We start from the raw sequence: 27,955 nt of genomic DNA, 5'->3' as shown, positions 1-27,955 counted from the left end.
CATCCCAGCAAACAGCCTAGCTTACCACAATAACTTACCCTAATAATGTTGAGCTCCTTGGTTTGAGCCAAACTGACACTGGAAGATTTAGTTTCCATTTAAACAAAACACAAACCACATTGATTAATTGATATATATTTACATTTGCATTTAGTCATTAGAAGATGCTCTTATCCAAAGAGACTTACAAATGAGTACAATAGAAGCAATCAAACCAACAAAAGAGCAATAATACGTAAGTGCTGTAACAATTCCCGGTACACACAGCAAGTTTAAAAAAGCACCCTGGATGGATAGCCAGCAGTTTACTGACATTTATCCCCAAATTCTCTTTATGTGAACCATGCCGTTTTACTGAAATGTGTGTGTGTGTGTGTGTGTGTGTTAACTCTGTGAAATGAATAGGGCTCTTATACGTGAACAATTCCAAAAGTCTTCCAGGAAATGCTTTGGCAAAGCTCAGATATGTGATAAAGGAGCTCTTGAGAAAAACAGCGTCACATCCCAGCTCTAGAAAGCAGCTCTGATATCACTAAATAGTCATGCTTATTCTGTTACTGAATTAATAATATATGGTAATGCATGCAGTGTCATTTTGTCCAGTGTTGTATAGCTTTATGAATTTGGAGTTGTAATTACTAATTGAAATGCCTTTTTTTGGTTTGTTATTTGACATTAAGAGATTGTGTAAATTCCTGCACAGAGTCTTATGCTGATTTTAATATAAATGTGAACATGTTCTGACAGCTGACATGTAGCACGAGGAGAGGCTTGAATGGGAAACACAAATGGGATGCTCTGCCTTTGTTTGGAGGAGCCCCTCTAGGGTCGGGATCATTGAGTTATTTTGCCAGGGTTCTGTGGGGAATACAGGACTCATTAATTCTGGGCTCTGCTGTGTGTAATAGTGGAACGGTCTGCAGATGGTCTGTGTCTGATGACGTCCTGACATTAAAAACTGGCTAACCAATCAAATGCAGGCTTTTGGTTTGGTCTGGAGATGCTGCTGTCACATGAAACTACGACTTGGTGGAGCTGTCAGTTCTCTGTTGCAGTGTGCTAACAGCCTGCTGTATTGTACAACTGGGAAAAAGTGTATTAAGTAATTTTTTCATGCACTTATTATTTGCATGTTTTTACCAAATGATCATAGATGAGATTTCATAAGCTAGCAGGCTAACAGGCGAGTGGTGTGCTCACCTACGGAGAGTGTAGAAGAATGATTAGATTTCACCATCTGGATCAAAAAGAGCTTTGTTTCTTTACCATTATTAGTTGCATAATTGAAATGTCAATTGTATTTACATGAGTAAGATGACATGTAAGTTGAATGTGTAGGTTTTCTAATCAGGCACTGGACAGAGTACACATTTAAAGGGGTCATGAACTGCCTCCAGTGTTTTTTTTTTTATTGTGTACTCTTCTCTGAGGTCCACTTAAAATATTATCAAGATTTTTACTTCAAAAATCATCATGATTTAGAAGTAACAGGCTGTTTTGACCCCTCTCATGAGAACGTTGTGTTTGAGTAGCTGTGGAGGATTGTAGACTCAGAAGTAAACGCCACTGCTGTGATTGGTATTGTTGTGTATGACTGACAGCATACATTCCTCACAGATAGACGCTGCTGTGATGTATGTCAAAAATGCATAAATACTGAGTACATATAAAACAATCTGTAATAACAGACAAAGCAAAAGTGGCCATGTAATAACAACAGTTACTCACACTTGTGTTGAGATCTAATATAGTCGCACAGCATTGTCTTTTAGCTTCAGTCTCTCTGAAAATCCTGCATCGAATTGTGCCTTGTTTGTAAACAAATGCACTGTAAAATTAAGTGAACAAAGGACCAAGTTCTTACTGACGCAGTCTAGATCTTCATTAAAAATAAAGTTCACCCAGTCTTTCCTAACGTTGGAAATCGAAGGGAGGCAATACAAAAATTCCACAGTTTTTCTACAGCTTGGCACTAAACAGTGTCTTGTCTTCGGAGCATCTTTATTGTTCGGTTTGTGTAGACCTGCGCTCATAAACACTACATGCACGAATCGCTGGGCGGGGCTAAACAGGCAGTGATGTAGAATCGGTGGGCGGAGGGTTAAACGGGCAGTGTTGTAGAATATGTGGGCGGGGCTAAACGGGCAGTGACGTAGAATCGGTGGGCGGGGTTAAACGGGCAGTGTTGTAGAATCTGTGGGCGGGGCTAAACGGGCAGTGACGTAGAATCGGTGGGCGGGGTTAAACGGGCAGTGTTGTAGAATCTGTGGGCGGGGCTAAACGGGCAGTGACGTAGAATCGGTGGGCGGGGTTAAACGGGCAGTGTTGTAGAATCTGTGGGCGGGGCTAAACGGGCAGTGACGTAGAAGCAGGTGTTTATCCTCTTCTGGGGAGGTGGTGCTTATCCACACTATTACATCATAGAGTAGAACATTTCACAAGCGGCCGTTTTGGAAAACTGGCTTCAATATAAGCTGTAATTAGACAATTCTGAGTTTTGAGTTCTGAAACTTACGCGGGGTGTTTTTATAGCACAATGACCTCTTATATGTCAAAAGATCAAAGGAATTTTGGTTTCTCTGTTCACAACCCCTTTAAGGGTCTTTCAGCCAATGTAATGTCTAGGAGGACCTGTTTGTTCATGAAGACCTTCATAGCGGGTCTAGCTACAGTCCTGATGGCAGCTCTGTGGAAGCAATCCACAGAGTCGGCTACCTGTGCACTGTGTTCAGTCAGTTGTGAGTCAGTTCCTGCTTTAAGCTGGCTTCTGGAGTATAAATAACTTGGCAAGAGTTGCTTGTGTTGAGATTGCGCTTTGTGGTTTTTGCAGTCTGTGTTTGCGACTGTCTTTGAGCGCTCGGCTGCTCCACACACGCCTGACTCTCCTCAGCAGCCGTGTCCGTGTGTTTCGGGGGATTCCGAGGGGACTCCATTGCCATGGAAACGGAGCTGGAGAGGAGGCGGGAACAGCATTATGCTGGTTTCTGTATAAAGCACACAGATGTGATTATATTTACATGTAAATCACTGAGATAATCTGAGCACACATTAAAATCATGCACATCTGCACACAGGCAAGGAAGACACCATAAACGTGTATGATAGATTAGAAAAGTGCAGGGCGTGGTAGACAGAGCAAATCCTATGACTCAGCATGAGCCAATCAACTGGAAAACAAATACAGATGGATGGACAGAACCATAAATGCCTGCTCCCCCATTTCATCCATTAATGGCACTTACCACCACAGCTGCCACTGCTCAATATTTCAGTGCGCACACACACACACACACACACACACACACACACACACTGTGCTGCGCCCCTCCCTGCTGCTCATGTTCAGAACAAGACAAAGAAGGGAGAGTTATTACTTTAAAAAAATAGCTATTATATTCTAAGTCCTAATTAACTATGTATACATTTTAAGTATTTACTCAGATTTGGCATTTAAATTTAATTCATCCAGTTATTTAGAAAAAGATAATAATATATAGATAATCGATATAGACTGTATAGAGAGAGAGAGTTGTAATATATATTAATGCATGGCATTTGTCAGTCTACTCTGTTTTCTTTAAAGCAATCGAGCGTAGGTGCATTAATGCGGCTGTTAGAAGCCGTTGGCTGAGTATCTGATTGTAGATGAGCATGAGCTGATTATATGATGTGTGGTTGCCGTGATCACATGAGAGATATTCAGTAAACAGACGTCAAACCTCGCTTTGCTCCGCAGGAGAGTGTAATAATACTCTTGCTCACCCTACTGCCTTATATGAGTGTTCTTGTTTTTTAAAGTAATATCCAAATCTGTCCTTTGTGTCTTTTCTCTCTTCTGTGTAGGCAATTTCACACATTCATTTTTCTTGATCTTGAGGGAAGTTCATATTTTTAGAATGGTGTCATTAGCATTAATGAATGCATACATGAATGCATAATGAGATTTTGTCTTTTTATGCAATTTTCGGTTTCATGGCCATTACTTCTTTTCTGTTTTTATTTCTCTATTGTATTTTCAATGCTTTCTGGTGGGTTAGGGTACATTTTTGTCTGTTCTAGTTCGGTCTCCTCTGTGTGTCATCCTAAAGACCTCCCTGATAGCAAGCAACCACTGATTCAATATGTATATAAAAAATTGATTTGTCCATGTTAATTGCATTCAATCAAAATCACTTTAGCAACCACAATTAATGTTAAAAACAAACCACCATTATTGTGATCAGTGTTTAGTTGGGCTCTTGTATTTTAATATTAGGTTTTCATTTTCTCTTGTAACAATGTACTAAAACGTGTTGAGGCAATGCAAACTAAGATCCATTGGGATCAGGGCATGGTGACCGTAATCACTGGGAGGTTATATAAATAAGTGTTTTTTTATGTGTGACACTACAGTGTGAGACTTATATGAATACTTCTGTGAATTAACGGAAAAAACAAAACCCCCCAAAAAACCTCATTAAATTGCTGAATCAATTATACCCCCTTTCCACCAGCAGGAACCAGATGCTAGTTCAGAGCCAGTGCTATTGCCAGTTCTTTGGTTCAACTGGCGAGCCCTTTAAGAACTGGTTGCTTTTCCACAGACTAGAGAGCCAATACAGGGCTTACGTCACTGAATACGTTTCATGTTTCGGTTCACTAGCGCAGCACAACAGACTTGTTTGAGGTGCATCGGCGCCACACAGACAGATCGATCGATCGGCACACAACACACTAAAGCACCGCGAGAGTCGCTCCTGCAGCACCCCGATGCCTCGCACCAAACGGTCCGCGCAGCGCTGATCTATCATAAAAATCTTGAATGTTGAATCTTGAATCTATCCTGAACAAGCCTAAACAATCTATCAACAATGGCGGACGTTGTGTTGCTATTGATGTTCATGGCTTTGCGAACCTACATCGGCATCCAAACACGGCGAATCAAACGTGTTCGTGTTTAGCTGCTATTTCAAATATGGCGGTCAAAAGTGTTTCTGTCATCTTGTTGGTCATGGTAACCCCGCCCCCAGCCCCTGACGCAAGCGGTTCTTCAATCAACAAAAGAAAATGTTATGCTGAACTGCATGCTGGGTATCAACAAAACTCATTCATGACTCCCAGCATGCATTGCAGTTGATCTGTTTATCTGAATTAGTTTGATGATTGTCACCATTGTTGAGTTTGTTTCTTTCTGTATATTTTGCCACCGTATCTTCGCATTTGTGAAACAGAACATTTGCGTCAGTAATTAAATATTAACTTTAATATTATTTAGTATTATTTACAACTTTATTACAGCTTGACACCCATCACAAAAAGTAATTGCTCAAACTTAGCTTAAAAAAATCTCTTTATTTATTAATGCACAAGTGCTTATAGTAAAGCACTGAAAGAGAATTAGCTTAATGAAAATCAAGAGTCAAGAGCCCAACTAAAGCAAACACTGTAAAAAACACTGTTGAAATGTTTAGCATTTTTTCAACAGTAATTGTGGTTCCAAAAGTGATATTGATTCAATGCCATTAGCAATCAGCTATTTTTAACATTGCTTGAATGGTTTTGACCTGCTCTCTTGCTTCACGGCCTCTTCTCTCTCTCTCTCCTGCAGAAGCGTCAGAAGCGTGTGGAGTCAGACGTGGTGGAGGCTGTCTGGACCCAGCTGTGTTTGCGTGCAGTGGCTGCTGGTTTGATGCAGAATGCCTCTAGTTCAGTGTCAGCCGGCAGGCAGAAGAGGGCGCATCAGGACACATCTTCCTCTGCTGCTCCTCTTCCTCAGTGTGCTACAAACACATGGATACATTATAATCCCTCCTGACTGTGAGTAGCACCCCTTCCTTCTAAATCTCTTTCAGAAACATTATCTTCTATAATATGCAGGTACAGTGTTTTGCTAAGTGTCATTCCTCAAATGGCGATTAGCAAACACCATGTGGGTGCAGTGTCACTCTTTTTGATACAAAACTGTATTTGGTGGTATGTTAAGAAATACTTTTAAATCAGATTTTAATTTACAGTGATGTGGTCAAAGACACCATGTCTCATTCACTAATGTAATGCACAAACAGCATTTTGACAAACAAACCTACAGTACCAAGATTTATTCTAAATTTATGACAAAATGTAGGAACAACTAAAAGCACACATATGTGAAAAAAAAATTAAAAGCAGGGGGGCATATAGTCCTGCTAAAATGAAATTTTATACATAGATATTTCTCAGTTATTCATTCAGATACATACCACGCTACTTTATTTTACTTCAGGATTCTAGATCTAATGACTTGTAGATAAAATAACTAACAAAAATTAACCAATTGTATGCTGCAGACACCAATGTCAGCTTCTACTTGTCCATGAATGCTGGCCATGGTATCGTAACATGGGCAAAGAGATGAAGGACAGCAGATTGTAGATGATTTATATAAAAAAAAAAAAGACACAATATAAAATAATACCAAGTAACTCTGAAACTAGGAATATAAAGAACAAATCTAAGCAGCACATTAACAACAGTGTTATGTAAGTTACTTCCAAACTGTAATATATTACAGATTACTTGTTACTATTATTTAAAAGTAATCCCCTACATTACAATATTACTGTGTCAGAATTGTAATGCGTTACATGACTCCTGTATTACTTTTGAGTTACTTTCACCAAATATCTACAGAAGTAGAACTTAACATTCTTAAAATGACTAAATGTACTAGAGCCCTGCCCTAATGGCAAAGTGTTTATATTTCGTTACGGCTTTTTATTAAGTTCATTTAGAAAAAACGTTTGGAGCATTTTGGAAGCTAAAGCGCAGGACATGGAGGCAACAGCGCAATCACTTGCATTTTTTTTCAATGGAAACAACTTACGCCATAATTTTTGATCATAAAGGTAAAAGTAATACATCATTCGTAACTGTAAAGGGTCTACTTTTATTTGTGCACTCACAATACCAACAAAACGTCGTGCTTTTATCTTGAACAGGAGCGCTTCACAAACATGAACTGAAACACAGCGAATACATGCCTCACAGACATGATACATATATCTATAGAAAGCTTTAAATTACTACTTAACGAAATAAATAAAAATGAAAACAAAAACTATTTAATACAATCGTTATCCGTGAAGATGCACTTCTCTCTAAAGGCGCGTCTAACGAGGAGATGGCGAATCCTTAATATTTCCCGCGGACACATTCATGGTAATTACGTTTGCTGGGGCTTTTGCTTTATTGGTGTATTTGAAGCAGAACTCTTCCTCTGTGTCCCATGTTGTTTCCACTAGCACGCGGCAATTTTTTTTTCCATCAATAATTGATGGATGTCTAAAATATAAAGATAAGGAGTAGCCTAAAACAGGCCCGAGGCCCGGCCCGCATCTGAACTATGACGTGAATATTGACTTTAAATAAAAACAAAAACAAAAAAAACAAAACAATTGGGGCTAAAAGTGTGTTGTAACGCGATATTACTGAAAATTGATTAGTAATGCCTTACACTACTGCATTACAGCAAAAAGTAATCCGTTACTCTAATGCATTACTTTTGTAACGCCTTACTCCCAACACTGATTAACAATGGACAAGACATGGCAAAGAATGCTGAAAACACAAGGGCTTCAATACACAGGCTAATAGACTAAAAAGAAACCATCAGGACATAACAAGGGCAACGTGAAACAGGAACAGATTACAAACTAAAAGCCTAAAACACACCTATCAAATTTGACTCCTGGGGCCACTGTTCCTCAGAGCGTAGCTCCAAAACACTCGCCTGGAAGTTTCTAGTGATGCTGAAGACCTTAGTTAGCTGGTTCAGGTGTGTTTGATTAGATTTAGGGCTGAACTCTGCAGGACTGTGGCCCTCCAGGAACTGAGTTTGACGCCTCGGTCTACCTCCTGGTAAATATGACTGCATGGGCTCATTCAAATCGATTTGAGAAGGAAAAGAAAAACAGGTCTTTGACAGCTGCTAGTCAGAGCACAACATTGCAGATAGCCATTGTCTGGTGTGCTCCTCCTACAGGTAGATCTGCTGGATCCTTATTCAGGGTCACGTCTTCTGTAATGCTGGCGAAACAAAGGAGAGCAGCATCCAATTGCAAAAGATTTACTTGAAATAATAAAATAATACAGATCTTTTTTTCCCATAAATTAGAATGTGTCATGCTTAATATTGTTTTGTTTTCTGAGCAAAAGATGATGATTACACAATGTGCCGTTTAATTAATTTATTATCAATTAATTGAAAATGTTACTGTTGGTACTTGTGGTGTTCGGGACACATACAGAACGTGTGATATTGTACTCGTTGCTAGTGATATGATATAAATATGAGACAAAAACTCAAACAAGGACATTTATGCCCCAGTGCCCTGCATTTAGGGGCATTTAACTGCATGCTATATAAGTCCTGCATAACTCTGCCTAACCCTGTGCTCTCTCTCTTTCACTGCTTCATTCTGCCGCTCTATCAGACACATATAACAACCGTAAGTACTTCAGATTCCTCTGTATTCCTTTATTTCTGGCTCTATGTCTCTGTGAATGAGTGCTTCTTACAGTTGAGTTTTTCAATTATAGCTGCTACAAATACATTTTTCTTGTGCTTTGAGACTAAAACATACTAAAACAATGGTTGATTTATTCACAATTTTTTACAGACTTAATTCAAATGTTTATAGGTGTTTTAGGAAACACCATGAGAAAGTTAGGGTTAGGTTCAGGAGCATTTATTGTCCAGCAGTTGTTCTCACACCCAGCAGATGTAAACTCTACCTTTAACTCAAAACACTGGTTACAACCATGGTTTCTCATTGCTATTTTGTTTATCCTGCAACCATCTTTTTTCCCTCAGTAAAACAAGCTCCAAAAATCACATATCAGCCCGTGTCTCACACCGCTTTCTCTCTGGATGATGTCAATCTGGCCTGTGAAGCCAGTGGAGACCCAGCACCCAGGTGAGTCTGAGAGGGTCCTTTGGCACATTTTCTACTGTATGTCAAGTCATTAGAACCAGGTTCGTGAACGACGAGTACAGAATGTGCAGGAGCCGGAGGATTTTTCTGAACAGCGGACAGGATGAACAAGGGACTCATACACAGCTATTACAAAACAAACATTTGTGGATCACCCTAGTAATGATATTAAAGGGGTCATCGGATGTGACATGCACCTTTACAAGCAGTTTGAACTGAAATGTGTGTTGGCAGTGTGTGTACACAACCACCCTATAATGATAAAAGTCCACCCAGTGTTTTTTGTTTTTGTTTTTTTTAAATCTTGTTAAATCATTTCCCCTTTCTCAAATTGAGCCGATCTCAGATGCCTGTCTGTGTGATGTCACACAGACCTAGGCCCCTCCCACGATTGTTGATTGACACTAGTGTTTTACCTTAGGCCCGAGCTGAGAAACCACCATTGTTTCACTGCCAGAGCAGATGTAGACAAGAATGTCTCCTGAGCGATTGAGGTGTTTTGTTGTTGGAAGTAATAATGAACATAGCAATCGTCATTTACTCCTGTCATCTGAGCCGCTGAAGATGCAGTGGAGTATGTTTTTTGAAGGGAGTACGCCGCCAATCTGCCTAAATGCGTCTATCTTTGCGCAAATCATTTGTGATCCAGCTTCACCTCCAGAAGAAGTGAGTACAAGGATTTTTAATGTCCTCATTAGCAAGTTTCACGATGATTGCAGCTAAAGTTTACTGTCTCTTAGAGAGCAACTCAGAAGAGAGGGGCGGGGTCAGCAGAGCTCATTTAAATTTAAAGCGGCATGCAAGAATACAGCTTGCGTTAGACTGAGCTGTTTTTGACAGGGTAAAAACTGTCATTTTACACTACCATTGATAAATTTTAGCCAAACTATGTTACAGACTTTTCATTAAGGCCCTAAAGAATCATATCAACTTGTGAAAAATGGGCATCCGATGACCCCTTTAAGAATCAAGCAAAGGTGAACGGGCTCATTATTTTGTCTTGTGGATCATATGGAAACATCTGTTACATGAGCCTGTAGTTCAGGACAATGAACTGTACATGTTTGTGTTTTTCTCTCTCCAGCTGTCTGTCTTTAGATTTAAATTTGTCTTTGTTTTCTCGCCTCACACTGACAGTTTCCGCTGGGTCAAAGATGGCAAAGAGTTTAGGAGGGAACTGTTTGAGTCTGGGACCCTAACAGCAGATGAAAAGGAGGAGCTCCGATCCTATCAGGGCTCGTACCGCTGCTATGTGGCCAACGAGCTGGGAACGGCCGTCTCAGACCTGGCGCGCCTGATCACAGAGCGTGAGTCTCTCCTCAAGCGTCACAAGCACTGCGTCTCAGTGGCTACGATTGGAAAAGCATAATGTATACAGTATAGTTACCCGTGCACAGAAACCTGGATGACCCTCTCCATTCTCCACAATAGCACAGTCAACAGCAGCGTTCAGAATGACAGCAATTTCCTGAATTCCCGAATTCCGGAAATGTTAGGACGTTTTTTAGTTTTGAAAACTAAAAGACTTTCACATCATATGAGTCCATATTTTGTTCACAATAGAACATAGATAAAATAACAAATGTTTAAACTGAGAAATTTTACAATTTTATGCACAAAATGAGCTCATTTCAAATTTGATGCCTGCTACAGGTCTCAAAATAGTTGGGACGGGGGCATGTTTACCATGGTGTAGCATCTCCTCTTCTTTTCAAAACAGTTTGAAAACGTCTGGGCATCGAGCTTATGAGTTTCTGGAGTTTTGGTGTTGGAATTTGGACCCATTCTTGCCTGATACAGGTTTCCAGCTGCTGAAGAGTTTGTGGTCAACTTTGATGTATTTTTCGTTTAATGATGCACCAAATGTTCTCTATAGGTGAAAGATCTGGACTGCAGGCAGGCCAATTCAGCACCTGGACTCTTCTACTATGAAGCCGTGCTGTTGTAATAGCTGCAGTATGTGGTTTTGCATTGTCCTACTGAAATACACAAGGTCTTCCTTTATATACTTTTCAGCATTCATAGTGCCTTCCAAAACATGCAAGCTGCCCATACCGTATGCACTTTTGCATCCCCATACCATCAGAGATACTGGCTTTTGAACTGAGCGCTGATAACACGCTGGAAGGTCTCCCTCCTCTTTAGCCCGAAGGACACGGCGTCCGTGATTTCCCACAAGAATGTAAAATTTGTACTATGACCATAAAACACTTTTCCACTTTGAAACAGTCCATTTTAAATGAGCCTTGGCCCACAGGACACGATGGCTCTTCTGGACCATGTTCACATGGCTGCCTTTTTGTATGATAGAGCTTTAGTTGGCATCTGCAGATGACACGGCGGATTGTGTTTACCGACAGTGGTTTCTGGAAGTATTCCTGGGCCCATTTAATAATGTCAATGACAGAATCATGCCGATGAGTGACGCAGTGACTTCTGAGGGCCCCAAGACCACGGGCATCTATCAAAGGTCTTCGGTCTTGTCCTTTACACACAGAGATTTCTCCAGTTTCTCTGAAACTTTTGATGGATGCTATGCACTGTAGATGATGAGATTTGAAAAGCCTTTGCAATTTGACGTTGAGGAGCGTTGTTTTTGAAGTATTCCACCATCTTTTTACGCACTCTTTCACAGATTGGAGAGCCTCTGCCCATCTTTACTTCTGAGAGACTCTGCCTCTCTCATCCCTTGTCATCCCTTTTATAGCTAATTGTGTTACAGACCTGATGTCAATTAACTTAATTAGTTGCTAGATGTTCTCCCAGCTGAATCTTTTCAAAATGTCTTGCTTTTTCAGCCCTTTGTTGCTCCCTTGCCAACTGTTTTGAGACCTGTAGCAGACATCAAATATGAAATGAGCTCATTTAGTGGATAAGTGTGTACAATTTCTCCATTTAAGCATCTCTATGTTCTATTGGGAATAAAATATTGGCTCATTTGATTTGAAAGTCTTTTAGTTTTTATTTTATTCAAATTTAAAAAACGTCCTAACATTTCCGGAATTCGGGTTGTACAGCTACTTATGAAAATGGTAAATGTTAATGTTGTTTCTTCCAAGGTATTGTTAGATTCCAGTGTTTCCTGTCATATCTATGCAAAGATCTGATTTCAGCTATTACACTATATTGTATGATTTTAAATCTGCATTTAACCTCAGAACGATCTCAAAGTAAAAAAAAAAAATCTAAAGTCTGATTTTGTGGTGGCTGTGCTTTAAATTAAATGATTATGATCTTAATTCAAGTGATGAAGGATTTTGACAGTAATTAGGGTTGAGTACTACTGAAGGGTTAACACTTTAAATGCTTGAAAATGATTAAATTTATATTTCTCTAGAAATATTTGAAAAGTAATCAAATGTAATTAGATACATTAATAAAGTAACTGAAATAGTTATACTACTTATTCCATTTTAAATAGAGTAACTTTAATCTGTAACATATTATATTTCCAAAGTAACCTTCCCAGCACTGACTGTCACATACATGCGAAAAATTAAAAATCAAGACTGAATCCATGTCCATTATGGATGTGTGTTTTAAGCCAGCTGGAGAAAACAAAATGAAGGACAGATCAATATCTCAGTTAGTGAGCAGACTTTGTGGCTCCAGAGAGATCAGGCCAGTATTCAGTCCAAAAGACCTCAGGCACGCTCTTGTTCTGACTTTCAGAACAAGAGCGTGCCTGAGGTCGCCTGTAAACTAATCTCCACAAATTGAATTCAAATGCAAAGATGCCCCAGACTAAAACTGCTGAATTATACATTCAGTGCTTTAAGCTTATATGACAACAACATTGCAGCGTTCTATCACTGAATTATGTTCAAAGACCATACGCAGTACACAGAATACAGTATAATGCACTGTATGCAGCACAGATTCCATTCCAAAATCATGCATGAATGTTGCTCTGCTCTGATGGAGAATGTCAGCATACTGACATGTCATTAGAGTAGCTGCTGTCTTTGTGAAAGCACAAACCTTGGATAAATAGTGAATATTAAAGAATTATTTTGGCTATTTCACAGCCATCCCAACCTTGGCCAAAGGGAAGAGGCAGAAAAGAAGATATTTTGAGGAGGGAGAAAGCGCAGTCCTCTACTGTAACCCTCCCAAGAGCTCTGTCACTCCCAAAATACACTGGATGGACATGCGTAAGTCTTTTATTGAATCTACTTTTGCCAAACTAAATTTCCCTGCGTAATACTTGAATAGATTGAACTGAATTCATCTTCCTCTTTCTCTCTCTCTCTCTTTATTTATTTATTTGTTTGTTGTTCAGAGCTGCGCCACATCTATCTGAATGAGCGGGTGACCACCAGTCTTGATGGAAATCTGTACTTTGCCAACTTACTAGTCAATGATAGCAGAGAAGACTACACCTGCAATGCCCACTACATCAACGCCAGCGTCATCCTCCCTAAAGAGCCCATCTCCATCAGCGTCACACCCTGTGTGTAAACTCTCTTCTGGCTAGAGATTACTTATATAGCTCAGCTCTACTCTCTGCATGTGAAGGCTGTTTCAAATCAAGTAATATTACAATAACAAAACCCAGGGATGCTTTACAGCACAAAAACCAAAAGATGGAAACTGAAGCATGTCCAAAGCAAGTGTGCCACTCTCGTCCTGTACAGAGAAGCCAAAGCGCTTCGATCGCCCCTGGTGGCCGACTGCAGTACAGGTCATAAACCCCGCCCTCTCCTCGTTAACAAAATAATCAAATTACATTTTTACCAAAGATTAATTCCATCATTTTAGGTAGTTGTTACTACCTACTAATGTATGTTACTTGATTATTTGATGCTATAAAGCGGGCTGTGGTGTCATGACTGTGATCCCATGATCACTACTGTGCAGAAGTGACATGCCATCCATCTTTGTTTACAGTATATGGTCCAAAAGAGGTGTGAACAACAAACTTAAAACATATTGAACGAATATTAATGATACCAAAACTTCAAGCAGCAGCTGCTTTACTTTGTCTAAGCATTGCAATAGGAACATTTTGGAAACTAAACAGCATTCCTCAGCATTGGATACTAAGTAGCAAATCCTTTTTGAAATATTTCCATCAAATTTGTTGATGCTTTATATAAGAATAATTTGTAAACTTTTGATAAGCATGTTATAAAAAATTAATTGAGCCATGGAGTTTGGGTGGGGTGAGGGTTATGCCCTTAAAATGAGAAAATAAAGAAATATATAACATAGCTAAAGGATAGATAATACAAATGTCGTTATAAATGTATTGCTATGAACGACAATAAAATCTGTATATAAATATATATATACAGGATGTTATATAGGACTGATTCTGACAAACTTACATAAATCTTAATTATTGATTTTGATTTTATTTATTTTTTTGCTTAAAGAACTCAACATAATCATAAGTTCACAAGTTTTATTTTATTTTCTAATATTTTTTTTCTGGACACCATTTAAAACATTTCACCAATAATTCACTAAATTAAAAGCTCTAGGATTTGGAAATGAGTGTTGGCATGTTTGAAAATGAACAATTTAAGACACAAGTATTAGTACTTGTAGTGTTAAAATAAATGATTATTTTACTTTTTATTGAATATTCACATCTATGGAGGGAAGTGTGATAAGACCTCCTCAAGGAACAGGGGTACATACGTTACACACTTAAGTGTGGGATTCACTTGTGAGTTGTACTTTCACAGCAAATTCTGTGGTGAAGAACCGGCGGCCCCAGCTGCAGAAGCCAGCGGGATCCCACAGCTCTTACCTGGTGCTCAGGGGCCAAACGCTGACTCTAGAGTGCATCCCAGAAGGCCTGTGAGTATTCAGCCAGTGTCCTGTCAGGGTCACTGAGTTTACAACACTACCAGCATTAGCAGAGACATCTGCATGCACTCTTCAGCTGACAACAACAAAAATAATCAGCCCAGTAACATTTGAAATCGACATGTGTGCTGCACATATTTACTGTGGTTTACAAATCAGTTTAAATGTCTGAATAAAACATGAAGCGTGAGGAATCTGCTGCTGTTCTCTGAAGTTCAAAAATCACATTCAAAGCCTTACTGTCGGTGTACAGAATTCAATATCCAAGCCAGAGTGGCGTTTATCAACCATTCTTCTCAAGAAGAAGACAGCATTTGTACAAATATAATAAACAGACACATGGCTAAACATATAGCAGACATACATCCAATAAACAGGTGACAATACATGCAGCCTATAATGGATATTATACATATGTAATATTATGTATATAACAGCTAACTGTAAAATTTGAATGCGGGACATTGAGACAATATTCACCCAAGTAGAAACGGCCGTATTAAAATAATAATGATGCTGCTTATGTCATGGTCACTGGCCAGAACAGACAAGTTAAAGCTGTGACTGGTGTTTACAGAGCAAAAGTTTACTGGAAAGGTAAAAAAATAATAACTTTAAGTTCTTAATCTTCTGCTTTTAATATTCTCTCTTCATTTTTGTCTTGAGAAAGTACGTTGTTAATATAATTCACATGAAGCAAATGGAAGACACACAGTGTAAAACCAAACAAATTGACATTTACATTCATGCATTTAGCAGATGCTTTCATCTACAGCAACGTCCAAAGAGCAGGGACAGAGCAATTGGTCAAAGAGCCAATAATATTCATTTGATTATTGTTCAGTTTATTATTATGAATGGGTCTTGTACCTCAGTTCTTTGTCTGACCGCTGGAGAGCAATTAGTGGGCTCACATCTGTCAGAAAGGCACTGGATGAGCTGATCTCATTTGACTGGGGTAGCAGCAGTCTTTAAGGGTCACTTTTCCTCTGTTTAAGCCCCACTCCAGAGGTGCAGTGGGAACGGATGGACAGCCCTCTATCTCCGGCGCGGGCTAAGACGCTGAAATACGGCCGCTGGCTCCAGATCCAGAGCGTGTCGGATGCGGATGATGGCGAGTACACATGCACTGCTCAAAACAGCCAGGGCTTCGTTAAACACCACTACGCCGTCACGGTAGAGGGTAAGACACACACACTCCTCACACACACTGACACTGCCAGATGTCACAGTATATACTACAACAGATAACATGCTTTCATAACAGCTAAAGTTGTCTTTATTGTTGGCAGCTGCACCGTACTGGACCAAGCATCCTGAGGACCACCTGTATGCCCCAGGAGAGACTGTGAGGCTGGACTGTCAGGCTGAGGGGATTCCCACCCCAAACATCACCTGGAGCATCAACGGCGTTCCCATCGCAGGTACACAGCGCTCACCAGCAGAGGCCAGGGCTCCTACAGGGTTTGGAAAAGTATGGAAAAAAGAAAGCAGAGTATGGAAACATATTAGTACCACATACGGAAATATGGAAACATATTAGTGTTTCCATACTTTCTATTTAATAATAGAAAATTAAGAATTTTATTCAAAAAAAGTTTCTGATTAGTGATTCTTTAGTGATCGCCAAATGAATGAATTAATTCATTGTGCACTTTTTCATTATGGAAACTGCAGGTTATACGCATTTTGGGTTTAGCACCATATTACATAGCCTCAAGGATCTTTGCAAAAATAAAAAAATAGGGCCTTTGCAAAAAATTAAAATAAGCATATAGGACAATGCACACTGAGCCACCTGTTGTGCCATCAGCCCATTTCGCCGTGTGCATTAAAGAGACCTAAGGCCTTGAAATATGGCATATTGCCCCAATGAAAGACAAATCTTTAATTTTTTTTTTACAGTACCAGTCTTTTTATCGACGCTTGAACTTGGCAAATTGTATGCCATCAGCCCATTTTGTGTCATAGTTTCTCCACCACCACAGAGGATGTGCTAAATTGGACAATAGGCCTTGATTTTAGGGGTAATTTTAGGGGTAATTAGGTGGCTAATTTTTTCTTTTGTTCTTGTGACTGGCCATGTTTTTAATGATAAACAAATATCCTCATGAATTATGATGGCAACTGCAGGTCAATCCTGAAGAGAATTGGACCAGTGGTGTCTGTAGTTATAGCATGTTCATCAGGTGGCCAAGCCTCACTACTTCAGCTTACGTGCTTCAGATTTAGTGAAAATCTCTGATATCTGTGTTTATTAGTGACGTCTCCGGCTCCTCGGTGATGTGACCCGCAGGTTTCATTACAGCACGACAGTGTGTGCCGGTGTGTTAGTTAACATGTCTTTGCAGTGCTGGGCAGATAAAGGCTTGCTACTACACATGTCAGTTTTTAGGGGTGTGCACTGTGAAATAGAGTGCCTCATCAAATTTAAGCAGAAAAGAATAATGAAAAAAGGATATAAATAAACAAATAACAAAAGACAGAATGGAGAGAAACTCTGCAACAAGCAGCCAAATTACTTTCAGACATTCATCTGCAGTCACCACCAAACACAAACACTAGAGGGGAAAAGACATTAGAACAATAATAAACCAATACAAGAAGTACAAAAAAGAAGAAAAAATGCAAAAAATGTAGTTACAATGAAAAATTATTATACATTAAAACAAAAATGAGCGACGAAGATAGAATTAAAAATAGCAAAGTGTTTAAACAAGTATATATTTATATATGACTGTGTATGTCAAGAAATTGTCTTGAGCATTAATTAATTCAATTATCTTATGGATTATTTTCTTCAGTAAATGCCACCCAATAGGAAATGTATCACTGTTTTCGTAACTCTAAACAATCCTGCAGTGTTTTGAGACACTTCTCTCTTTGTGGACCTCTGTGGTCCATGTCAAGTCACGTCTGAGGTCTAGTTTTCCTGGTCTCTGTGTGTGGCAGGGACGGACTCGGACCCGAGACGGCATGTGAGTTCAGGGACACTGATCCTGACTGATGTTCAGTACAGCGATACGGCGGTCTATCAGTGCGAGGCCACCAATAAACACGGCAATATCCTGGTCAACACACACGTCCATGTAGTTGGTGAGCACCATTTCATCCAATGCTCTTTGGTTATTTGCATGTGTTCGCTCCACGCTGCAGAAAGCCTGAACGCTGTCACTCCAGAATGAAGCAACTTCCTGTCAGAATATGGGTTTGTGCTTAAAAATGAATGGAAAATGCATCGGCCCGTTGACTGTTGTTGGTGCTATATGTGAGTAAACAGCTTCCCCTCTGTCTGCCAGAGCTGCCTCCTCAGATCCTGACGGCAGATGGGCTCGTGTACAAGGCCACAGAAGGACAAACCGTTCTGCTGCTGTGCCGCACGTTTGGTTCCCCACAACCCAAAGTCGACTGGTGAGCATGGGCTTTTATTGTTCATTTCATTTTTTGCTATGTTTTAAAGGAATCGTGACATGAGAGATCAGTTTTCCTTTGTGGTTTTTGCAGAAAACAGGTAATTTTACCATAAAAACATTCTGCAAGTTTATTAGCTTAAAATACCCCCCTTATGGACAAAGCATTTATAGAATAGGATGCTATTTCCTATTAAATGACATTAGCCAGTTGAAAATAATCACTTCTCACATATATATTTTTATTTGTGTGCAAAAAACTTTATAAGTGAACCTATTAAACATATTAACATTAAAAAACGATTAAAAAATCCACAAAACCTTTAATGAGAAGCAATGATGTATGTCATCTTTGTAGTGTTTAAATGAAAAGACGCATTATTATAATACAAATATGAATTAATTTATAACACGTGTTCTGAAATTGTAGAAATTACAGGAAAAAAATAATGCACTAGTAGGGTTGTGTATATGGTTACGGTACGATATATTGCGATACTGTAAGCAAGGCGATATATTGGGATATTTCTTATTTTAGGAATAGGGTATATTTTTAGGAAAGCTGTCATTAAGAGCACACCACAATATGCAAACCTTAGCAATAAATAAATAAATAAAAATAGTTTAACCAGAACACAATGGGATCTGCATTTGCAATAATCAGTCCCTGTAACATTCAACATTACTGAAGCACTTTTTGTGCAGGACGAGTCAAGGGGGAACAATTAAAGTGCTTGCAGGATTCTTTAGTTAAATGTATATATAAAATGTATTTTATAAAAAAAGACCATATATATTTTTAGACCCTGCTTTAAAGGTTCACAGTTTAAGTTTACAATTGTAATATACAATATCATAACATTTTGATCTGAACAAAAAATTACATCTGCTTAATATTAATGAAAAATAAAGTGTTTGCAGGATTCCTAAAGAAAACAAAACAATAAAATAAATACAGATGTTGAACATTCTCAGGACCTTTCGACTAGGATTGAGATGGTCCTCGCTGCAGAACACAAGATCCAGGGGGCGTGGTTAGATCTAGATCCAACTCCTCCCACCTTACATATACCATCTCCACCCCCTGGATGTGGATCCAACCCCGCCCCCTGGATCTGTTCTGCAATGAGGGGCTACTGCCCCAGCTGCACAAAACGCCCCCAACACGAGAGAAAGCTGCAGCAGCGACACGACCCCCCGCCGCGCCCCACGAGAAGGCTCCTCAACACAGGACGCGGCAGAACCGAGGTGGCGTTCCCGGGGCGGACAGTACCACAAAAGCCCAAATGACGCCACACTTCAGCTTTGTAGACCGAAACCAGAGCTGGAACAATTCTTTCATCCTCCATCACTGGCAGCGAACTATATTAACGCTAACATTAGTGGAGTGCCCTGATGCTACTGTTTCACTTCAGAGATGAAGACTGATATCTAGCGGTCGGGACAACTGCCATGAATACCGTATGATTTGTTGTTTTAAATATCGATATTCCGTTTTTTGAGAATCGATACAGTATCGCCAAACTAAATATCGCGATTCTGACCTGTATCGATATTTTCTCACTAGTGATCCAGCTGTGATGCAGGATGTGTGTATAGCGCTGTGCTCTGAATGTCTGCAGGGAGATTCTGGAGTCTGGTCCAGCTCTGGCCAATGCTAAGATGTCTCAGACGAGCGATGGAAATCTTCAGATCAGTGACGTGAGTGAAGACGACAGCAGCCTCTACACGTGCTCAGTGAGACACAGCAACAGGAGCATCAGTGCTGAGCTGGAGGTCTTGAGTAAGTCCAGATCCATGCAAACCTGAAGGAGCAGTAGCTTATCGCTCGACATGCAATCATAATAACGACACAAAGTGCTTGCTTTATACACAGAGGGGTTTTCAAAGTGTACAGTGCCATTCAAAAGTTTGGGATCAGGAGGATTTTGATGTTTTTCAAAGAAGGTTCTTATGCTCATCCAGGCTGCATTTATTTGATCAAACATACAGGAAAAAAACAACAACTAATTTTGTGAAATATATTTGCAATTTAAAGTTCCTGTGAAGCAAAACTGTATTTTCAGCGTCATTACTGTAGTCTTCAGAGATCATTCTAATATGCCGATTTATAATCAAGATTAGAAACAGTTGTGCTGCTTCATATTTTTTGGGACCTGTGATTTTTTTTTTTTCCAGGATTCTTCGATAAATAAAAAGTTAAAAAGAACAGTGTTAATTCAAACTAGATATTTTGTGTTACAATATTCACTACTATCAGTGGCGGCTGGTGGACAATTTTCTAGGTAGGGCACCACATCCAACAATTTTAGCACACATCCTGGTATTATTTAACCCAGGATAACAAAAGGAAAAGTATTAAGACTCGAAACATTTTAAATAAAGATAATTGTTTTACCATGTTACAGACCAAGGATGATTCTCACAAAAATATATTTTCTGCAAGCTTTTTTCAAGATAGATTAAAACATTCGTAACTTTCGTAATTCACAATTATACAGTATACAGTGCAATAGCAAAAACTGTGAGGAAAAAAATAAACTTGACTTAATGTTTGTTTTTGGGTGAACTATTAAATACACCAGAAAAGAAAATCCCTCTCTTTCACGCCATGGCCCTAATGAAGAAACCACCCCTGACCACTGTTCAGAGGTTTGGGCTCAGGCATTAGTGCTTTAAAAAAAAGAATCCATTCAGCAAGGATGTGTTAAATGGATCAAAAGTGATAGTAAAGACTCATATCATTAGAAAAGATTTCTATTTTGAATAAATGCTGTTTTTGTTGTTGTTGTTTTTTTACTTTGTATTCATCAAAAAATCTAAAAGAAAGTATCACAGTTTCTAAACAATATGAAGCAGCACAACAGTTTCAACACTGATAATAAATCAGTATATTAGAATGATTTCTGAAGATCATGTGACACTGAAGACTGGAGTAATGATGCTGAAAATACAGCTGCACATCACAGAAATAAATTCTATTTTAAAGTCCATTTAAATAGGAAACCAATATGGGGGAAGTCGTGGCCTAATGGTTAGTGAGTCGGACTCGTAATCCAAAGGTTGCGGGTTTGAGTCTCGGGCCGGCAGGGATTGTAGGTGGGGGGAGTGAATGTCCAGCGCTCTCTCCACCCTCAATACCACGACTGAGGTGCCCTTGAGCAAGACACCGAACCCCCAACTGCTCCCCGGGCGCTGCAGCATAAATGCCCACTGCTCCGGGTGTTTGTTCACGGTGTGTGTGTGTGTGTGTGTGTGTGTGTGTGTGTGCACGGTGTGTGTGTGTGTGTGTGTGTGTGTGTGCACGGTGTGTGTGTGTGTGTGTGTGTGTGTGTCACTGCTGTGTGTGTGTGTTCACTGCTGTGTGTGTGCACGTTGGATGGGTTAAATGCAGAGCACGAATCCCGAGTATGGGTCACCATACTTGGCTGAATGTCACTTCACACATATTATATCACATATTATACAATAGCAATGGATGGTTGCACATTCTAGCCAAAAAGTGCCATCCAGGGTTGAAGGAGGGAAGTAGTCCAGAAACCAAGGGCAAAATCACATTCAGGTCTTTGAATCTTTCTCCTGTATGTCACATTAATGAAGTAAAATGGGTCGTGAATGTCGTTTCATGGTATTGTCTGCAGACAGAACTAAGATTGTGGACCCTCCTCAGGATCTGCGGGTTTTACGTGGAGATGATGCTGTTTTGCAGTGCAAATATACAGTGGACCACAAGTTAAAACAACCCACAATCCAGTGGAAGAAGGACAAACACAAGATCACATCATCTGCTAATGATGACAAGTAAACACACCACATAAATCGTATCTCTGCTATTTTGAGCTTATCAGTATCAGCCGATTTCAGTTAACAAAAGTGCTGTCAAAGTGCAGTGTCTGTTGATTCTGTTTGTTTTTGTGTTTATTTTGAGTAAATATTGTGTAAAAGTTGATTCACATTTTATCAGCCACTGGCCACTCTCTTTCGAGATATCAGCCTATATTAGCGTGTGCAACTAAATTAGGCAAAACAGTCCCATGAGAACATAAACATCACACATGGTGATAACTTCAGGGCAGTGCTGCCAAAACCAGCTGGTCATAAGAACAGCATTCTCCTGCAGTGGCTTTGCTGGAGTTTATAGTCTGTGATTTGAATGGTTACAGATACACTGAATACCCCGACGGCTCTCTGAAGATCACTGACATTCAGATGGTAGACTCGGGAATCTACAGCTGTGAGATCAGCACTAAACTGGACTCGGTCAGCGCCACCGGCTCCATCACCGTACAGGGTGAGTCTGATACACTTGTTTGACGTTCCCTTGCTTCTAAAAGACACTGATGTGTTGGATGCTCCTCAGATAAGCCCGGTTCTCCTCACTCTCTGGAGTTATCTGAAAAGAAGGAGCGTAGAGTCACGCTGTCCTGGATGCCAGGCGCTGAAAACAACAGTCCTGTATCTGGTAATGGAAATCAAATCTTTGACTGTGCTCACAACAGCCCACCGCTTGTATTCTGTTTATTCAATCCTGACACCATTGTACATCATTACAAATGTCCAAGGCTTCAGACTCATTTTTGACCTCTGTTTTATTATAAACTTCTTATTGTGTCAGCAGTTTGTTAATGAGTGTGTAATATGAAAAAATCTTACACATCCACTGAGGAAAACTTCTGCAGGCTTCTCCTAAGAGCCCTTTACAAAACACTGTTTCTCAGGGCTTTTAGTCCAAAAGGAGAAATGTTTATGTTTACTTCAAATTTCTTAAAAAAAAAAAGATTTAATTTTTTTACCAAAAATGAGATGTTAGCATTATGGAGCGCCCCTTTTATTAAATCCTCAATACACTCTATATGCTCCAAAAACTAAAAAAAATCCTTTTAATAAGGATAACAAGTTTTCTCAAGAACCTTTTTGATAAGACATTGCTACAGTTTGACTGACCTTTCATCTCTGTTGTCAATCAGAGTATGTTATTGAGAGGAAAGAGGAGCAGAATCCAGAAAAGGGCCGCTGGGAGGAGTACAGAAGAGTTCCTCAAGACATCAGACACCTGGAGATCCACCTGCAGCCGTACAGCACTTATCACTTCCGGGTCAGAGCGGTCAATGGCATAGGAACGAGCGAGCCCAGTCCTCCCTCAGACTCATACAGCACACCAGCAGCCAGTAAGACTCTCTGCGGTCTGAAACATAGTCCACGAGCTCCCAGCTACAGGAGATTTTTAGATTTATTTTTGCCATCTTGCCTTTATTTAGATAGGTCAGTGTAATGACAGGAAGCAAGTTAAGAGAGAGAGGGCGATGGGGATGGGACCAGGAAAGGTCCGCGAGTCGGGATTCGATCTCGGGACGTGTGGAGCACAACAGTACTGCCCACGAGACTATCAGCATGGCACAGACATGTAAAGGTTTTTTCATGCTTCCTCTGTATTTTCTAGTCTTGTGTTCTAGTCCAGTTATCTAAAGATTTTAAAAAGCAAGATACAATTCCCAAGATACAAGTAGAAATTCGTTAATTGAAATAAAGCTATATTGTGTCAGCACCAGAAGTCTCGTGGGCAGCACGCTGAACATATAGGCGTCCCAAGTTTGAGTCCTGAGGCTCACTGACCTTTCCCAATCTCATCCCCCTCTCTCTCCCACTTCACTTACTGTCTAATAACTGGCCTATCATAATAAAGCAAAAAAGCCTTATTGTATTAATGCTCTTGCACACAGAACCTGACATGAACCCAGAGAATGTGACGACGGTGTCTGCTGATCCAAACACTATGGTCATCACATGGCAGGTGATTAACGATCTCCAGCGCTGCTCCTGGTGAGCTGCCATTCTGCAGATCTCAGCTCAACTCCAATCAAACACACCTGAGGTCATCCAGGGATTCAGTGTGGATCATTACAGACAGGCTTTTGAGCTGAAGTCTGCAGGACGGTCGCTGTCCAGGAGTCTTCTCCAAAAGAGAAAGCCATATTAAACATGACAAAGAGAAGATGACTTTGATGCAATCGTTACGATTAATCTCTTTTTTAAAACTTTTTTACATTCGAAAGGAACTGGAGCGCCGACACTTTAACGGACCAGGTTTTAAGTACAAGATCTACTGGCGTCAAGCTTCAGGCAGGAGTCCACATTGGAATGAAAGCAGCGCCTCAAATCCTCCATTCATTGTGAATGTCAACGGGACCTTCATCCCCTTCGAGATTAAAGTTCAGGCAGTCAATGAGCTTGGCACGGGACCAGAACCAGATGCTAACATCGGCTACTCGGGGGAAGACTGTGCGTTCTCAAACATTTCCTGCTTCAATTTTACCCTGTGCTTTGCTTTATCTTAGCCCAGTATTTCCAAAAATTTTTTTTTCAGTTTATTTTTAAAAATCTTTTGACAGTTTCATAGAAATGCCTCTCAATCTCTCACAGTACCTCTGAAAGCTCCTTCAGATGTGGCAGTGACCGAGCTGAACAAAACCGCTGTCCTGGTAAGATGGAGTTCAGTCAGAAAGGAATTTGTCCGCGGACGCTTACTCGGCTACAAGGTACATGATCTATAAACCATCTATAGGCTCTGCACTTGGCTCCCAGCTAGAAATCTTACAAAACTTACAAAAAGAATGTTCTGAGAACTTTAAGTTCTGGGAATGTTTTCAGCGGTAAGTTTTATTTTAGTTGCCAGAAAATTCTCCTAAAATGTAGGAAAACATTCTCTAAAAACATTCTAAAAATGTTTATTGATAACATTATTAGAATATTATCCTCTAACATTCTAATACAGATTTACGCAGGAAACTTCCAATTGGACATTGGATGTTGACTCAAATGTTACTTTCAAATTTTGGTTGAAAGTAAAACCCAACCTTTGTTTGATGAAGCTCCAACTTCATTAAATAACTCCAAAAACAGTATTTCCAGCTTCGCCTATTGTAAACCAGGTTGTCTTTATTTGTCATACATGTACAAAAGGTCTTATGATATTTGCAGAGGCTTAGATGTTGATGTCTGTTTAAAAGTAATAGTTTGGTTTGATGTCACCATTATGGTTATACGTGTTTGCTTGATTTGAGCAGTTTGACTGTTGACTTTTCAGTGTTTTTTCTCTATCTGTGATAGGTATGTTTGTTATGGCAAAACAGCAAGAAAATGTGATTAGATGGTTATTTGCTGATGATAAAGATATAATCATTATGTAATGGTCTGGCTTTCTGATTTCTTCCAGTCTAAACTTGAACATTATTTATTACAAGTCAAGTCAGCTTTATTTATATAGTGCTTTTAACAATACAGATTGAATTAAGTCATGTATTATCACTTTAAACAACAGAGAGTGAAAGTAAGGTAAAGATTCAATCAAAAAAAGCTGAGCTACAACCACAAACCTCTCAGCAGCACAACAGACAGGAACAGACTGAAGCAGACACTCAGTGGTTCTTCAGACTGAGATCCAGCGTTTTAATCAATGTCTCCAAGCACTAAATAAAAAAAAAATTAAAAATAGTATTAAGACACACAAACTTCAAGAGTCAGGTTATGAAGCTCAGCAATGGTGACATGCTTCATGCTGCAATGTATTCTGGGTGCATCATACAATACTCATCCATGGCTCCCAGAATGCATTGCGGCAAGAAGCATGTCACCATTGTTGAGATTCATACACTGATTCTTGATGTCTGTGTGTGCCTAAGCAATCGGTAGTTCAAAATGATTCATGAACAGTGTGGTGTTTTTTTTATTATAGATAGAAATCCTGCTGGATCTCATGCTGTTAAAATGTATTTCTACACTCATTAACATGAAGTTAATAGCATAGATTAGACTCTAGATGATATCAGATCGCTGCATGATGATAATGTCATGAATCTTAATAAGAACTTTTGTAATTGTATGACAAAAATAAAGCCAATCTGGTGAAAAACCAAAGGTTGGGTATTCATTTTCAACCAAAATGTCACCCACAAGTCTACATTTAGTGCAATGGGAAGCTTCCCGCTAAAATCTTTATTAGAATGTTAGGGGATAATGTTCTAATAATGTTACCAATAAACATTTTTAGAATTTTTTAGAGAATGTTATCCTACCTTTAAGCAGAACATTCTGGGAACAAAAATGAAACATGCCACTGAAAATATTCCCAGAACATAAAACAATTCTAGAGGGGCTGCTGATTCTCATAGCTGTTTTTCTCTCTCTCTCTCTCGAGATCCATCTGAGAAAGAAAAGCCCCAGAACTCCCAGCCGAAGAGGCCTGCTGATGCAAGAACCAGCGGCGGACAGGAACAGAGTGATTGTGGTTCATGAAGGTGGAAATGGAAATGAGGTGGAAATGGTCGTGAGCGACTTGCAGTTTTACTCGAACTATACTCTGACAGTTGCAGCTTTCAACAGCAAAGGTGAAGGTCCGCATTCGAAGGCGTATCACTTTAGCACTCCAGAGGGCGGTAAGGTCACTTTTTACAGCGCATGTGAAAACCTCTATAAGAATGTGGATTTAGATCATCTGAACTTGTGCTCTTCTGGCATCCAGCTCCAGGACCAGTTTCATTCTTGACCTTCGAGAGCCCTTCTGAGACAGAGATCACCCTGCGCTGGGAAGCTCCAGACAAACCAAACGGAGTGCTCACAGGCTACCTGCTACAGTACTATGAACGTGGGTCGACTCAGGATTATATATTTCAAGTGTATTAGCACTTTATATAATATAGATAGTTTTGAAACAGCTTTACAGTAAAACCAGCAAGAATTTGCAGGAATCAACCATTATGAATACAGTTCATTTAAGCAGCAAATAAAATAATACAGTATCAGTTCTATAGTTGTTTCAGTTACAGCTGATACATCGATAGATTATACCGACTGTTAGTGAAGTTTGAGTTCAGTGTGATCGATGATTCCAAGCCAGAGCACAGTCAGTAGTTTACAAACAGATGGTATTTACCTTAAAATGATAAATAGCACACATGAAAACAGCTTGTTTACCTTGGAGATACAGTGGGGAAAATTATTATTTGATCCCCTGCTGATTTTGTAAGTTTGCCCACTTAATATAAAAGAAGCGTTTATAATTTTTATGGTAGATTTATTTTAACTGATAGAGAATATCAAACAAAAAATCCAGAAAAAAGCAGCATATAAATGTAAAAAAAAAGATTTACATTTTAACATTTTAGTTAGTCAAATAATATTTGATCCCCTACCAAACAGCAGGAATTTTGGCTCCCACAGATTGGTTATGTGCACATGTGGAACACAGATTAGTCCTGTCACTTTAAGAAGATACTCCTAATTTCAGCTCGTTGTGTGTATAAAAGTCACCTGTCCATAGAATCTGTATCTTCCATTCCAACCTCTCCACTATGGGCAAGACCAAAGAGCCGTCAAAGGACATCAGGGACAAGATTGTAGACCTACACAAGGCTGGAATGGGCTACAAGACCATCTCCAAGCATCTTGATGAGAAGGTGACAACAGTTGGTGTGATTATTCACAAATGGAAGAAACACAAAATAACTGTCAATCTCCCTCGGACTGGGGCTCCATGCAAGATCTCACCTCGTGGAGTTTCAGTGATCATGAGAATGGTGAGGAATCAGCCCAGAACTACACGGGAGGATCTTGTCAATGATCTCAAGACAGCTGGGACCATAGTCACCAAGAAAATAATTGGTAACACTACACCGTGAAGGACTGAAATCCTGCAGCGCCTGCAAGGTCCCCCTGCTCAAGAAAGCACATGTTCAGCTCGTCTGAAGTTTGCCAATGATTCAGAGGAGAACTGGGCGAAAG

General features: G+C 39.7%; 1 protein-coding gene across 1 annotated transcript in view; it reads left to right on the top strand.

Moving 5' to 3' along the window:
• Positions 1 to 5,675: 5,675 nt before the first annotated feature.
• The window catches only part of LOC306859435 (neural cell adhesion molecule L1.1-like), a gene marked incomplete at both ends in the record, with an annotated part of 43,180 nt that continues 20,900 nt past the window's right edge, over positions 5,676 to 27,955 (top strand). Inside the window, 20 exons of the mRNA XM_079400453.1 lie at positions 5,676 to 5,796; positions 8,831 to 8,933; positions 10,089 to 10,258; positions 12,980 to 13,105; positions 13,234 to 13,404; positions 14,645 to 14,759; positions 15,767 to 15,951; positions 16,061 to 16,192; positions 17,721 to 17,864; positions 18,068 to 18,179; positions 19,801 to 19,961; positions 21,820 to 21,979; positions 22,342 to 22,469; positions 22,539 to 22,640; positions 23,146 to 23,346; positions 23,899 to 23,969; positions 24,232 to 24,457; positions 24,599 to 24,714; positions 26,373 to 26,610; positions 26,697 to 26,819. Coding sequence (XP_079256579.1) covers positions 5,676 to 5,796; positions 8,831 to 8,933; positions 10,089 to 10,258; positions 12,980 to 13,105; positions 13,234 to 13,404; positions 14,645 to 14,759; positions 15,767 to 15,951; positions 16,061 to 16,192; positions 17,721 to 17,864; positions 18,068 to 18,179; positions 19,801 to 19,961; positions 21,820 to 21,979; positions 22,342 to 22,469; positions 22,539 to 22,640; positions 23,146 to 23,346; positions 23,899 to 23,969; positions 24,232 to 24,457; positions 24,599 to 24,714; positions 26,373 to 26,610; positions 26,697 to 26,819 — 2,905 coding nt within the window. The remainder of the gene's footprint in view (positions 5,797 to 8,830; positions 8,934 to 10,088; positions 10,259 to 12,979; positions 13,106 to 13,233; positions 13,405 to 14,644; positions 14,760 to 15,766; positions 15,952 to 16,060; positions 16,193 to 17,720; positions 17,865 to 18,067; positions 18,180 to 19,800; positions 19,962 to 21,819; positions 21,980 to 22,341; positions 22,470 to 22,538; positions 22,641 to 23,145; positions 23,347 to 23,898; positions 23,970 to 24,231; positions 24,458 to 24,598; positions 24,715 to 26,372; positions 26,611 to 26,696; positions 26,820 to 27,955) is intronic.

This window comes from Barbus barbus (assembly GCF_936440315.1).
Source record: "Barbus barbus genome assembly, chromosome: 40".
Lineage (NCBI taxonomy): Eukaryota > Metazoa > Chordata > Actinopteri > Cypriniformes > Cyprinidae > Barbus > Barbus barbus.
Note: the sequence above shows the minus strand (reverse complement) of the source record. Positions and strands in the feature narration are given on the sequence as shown.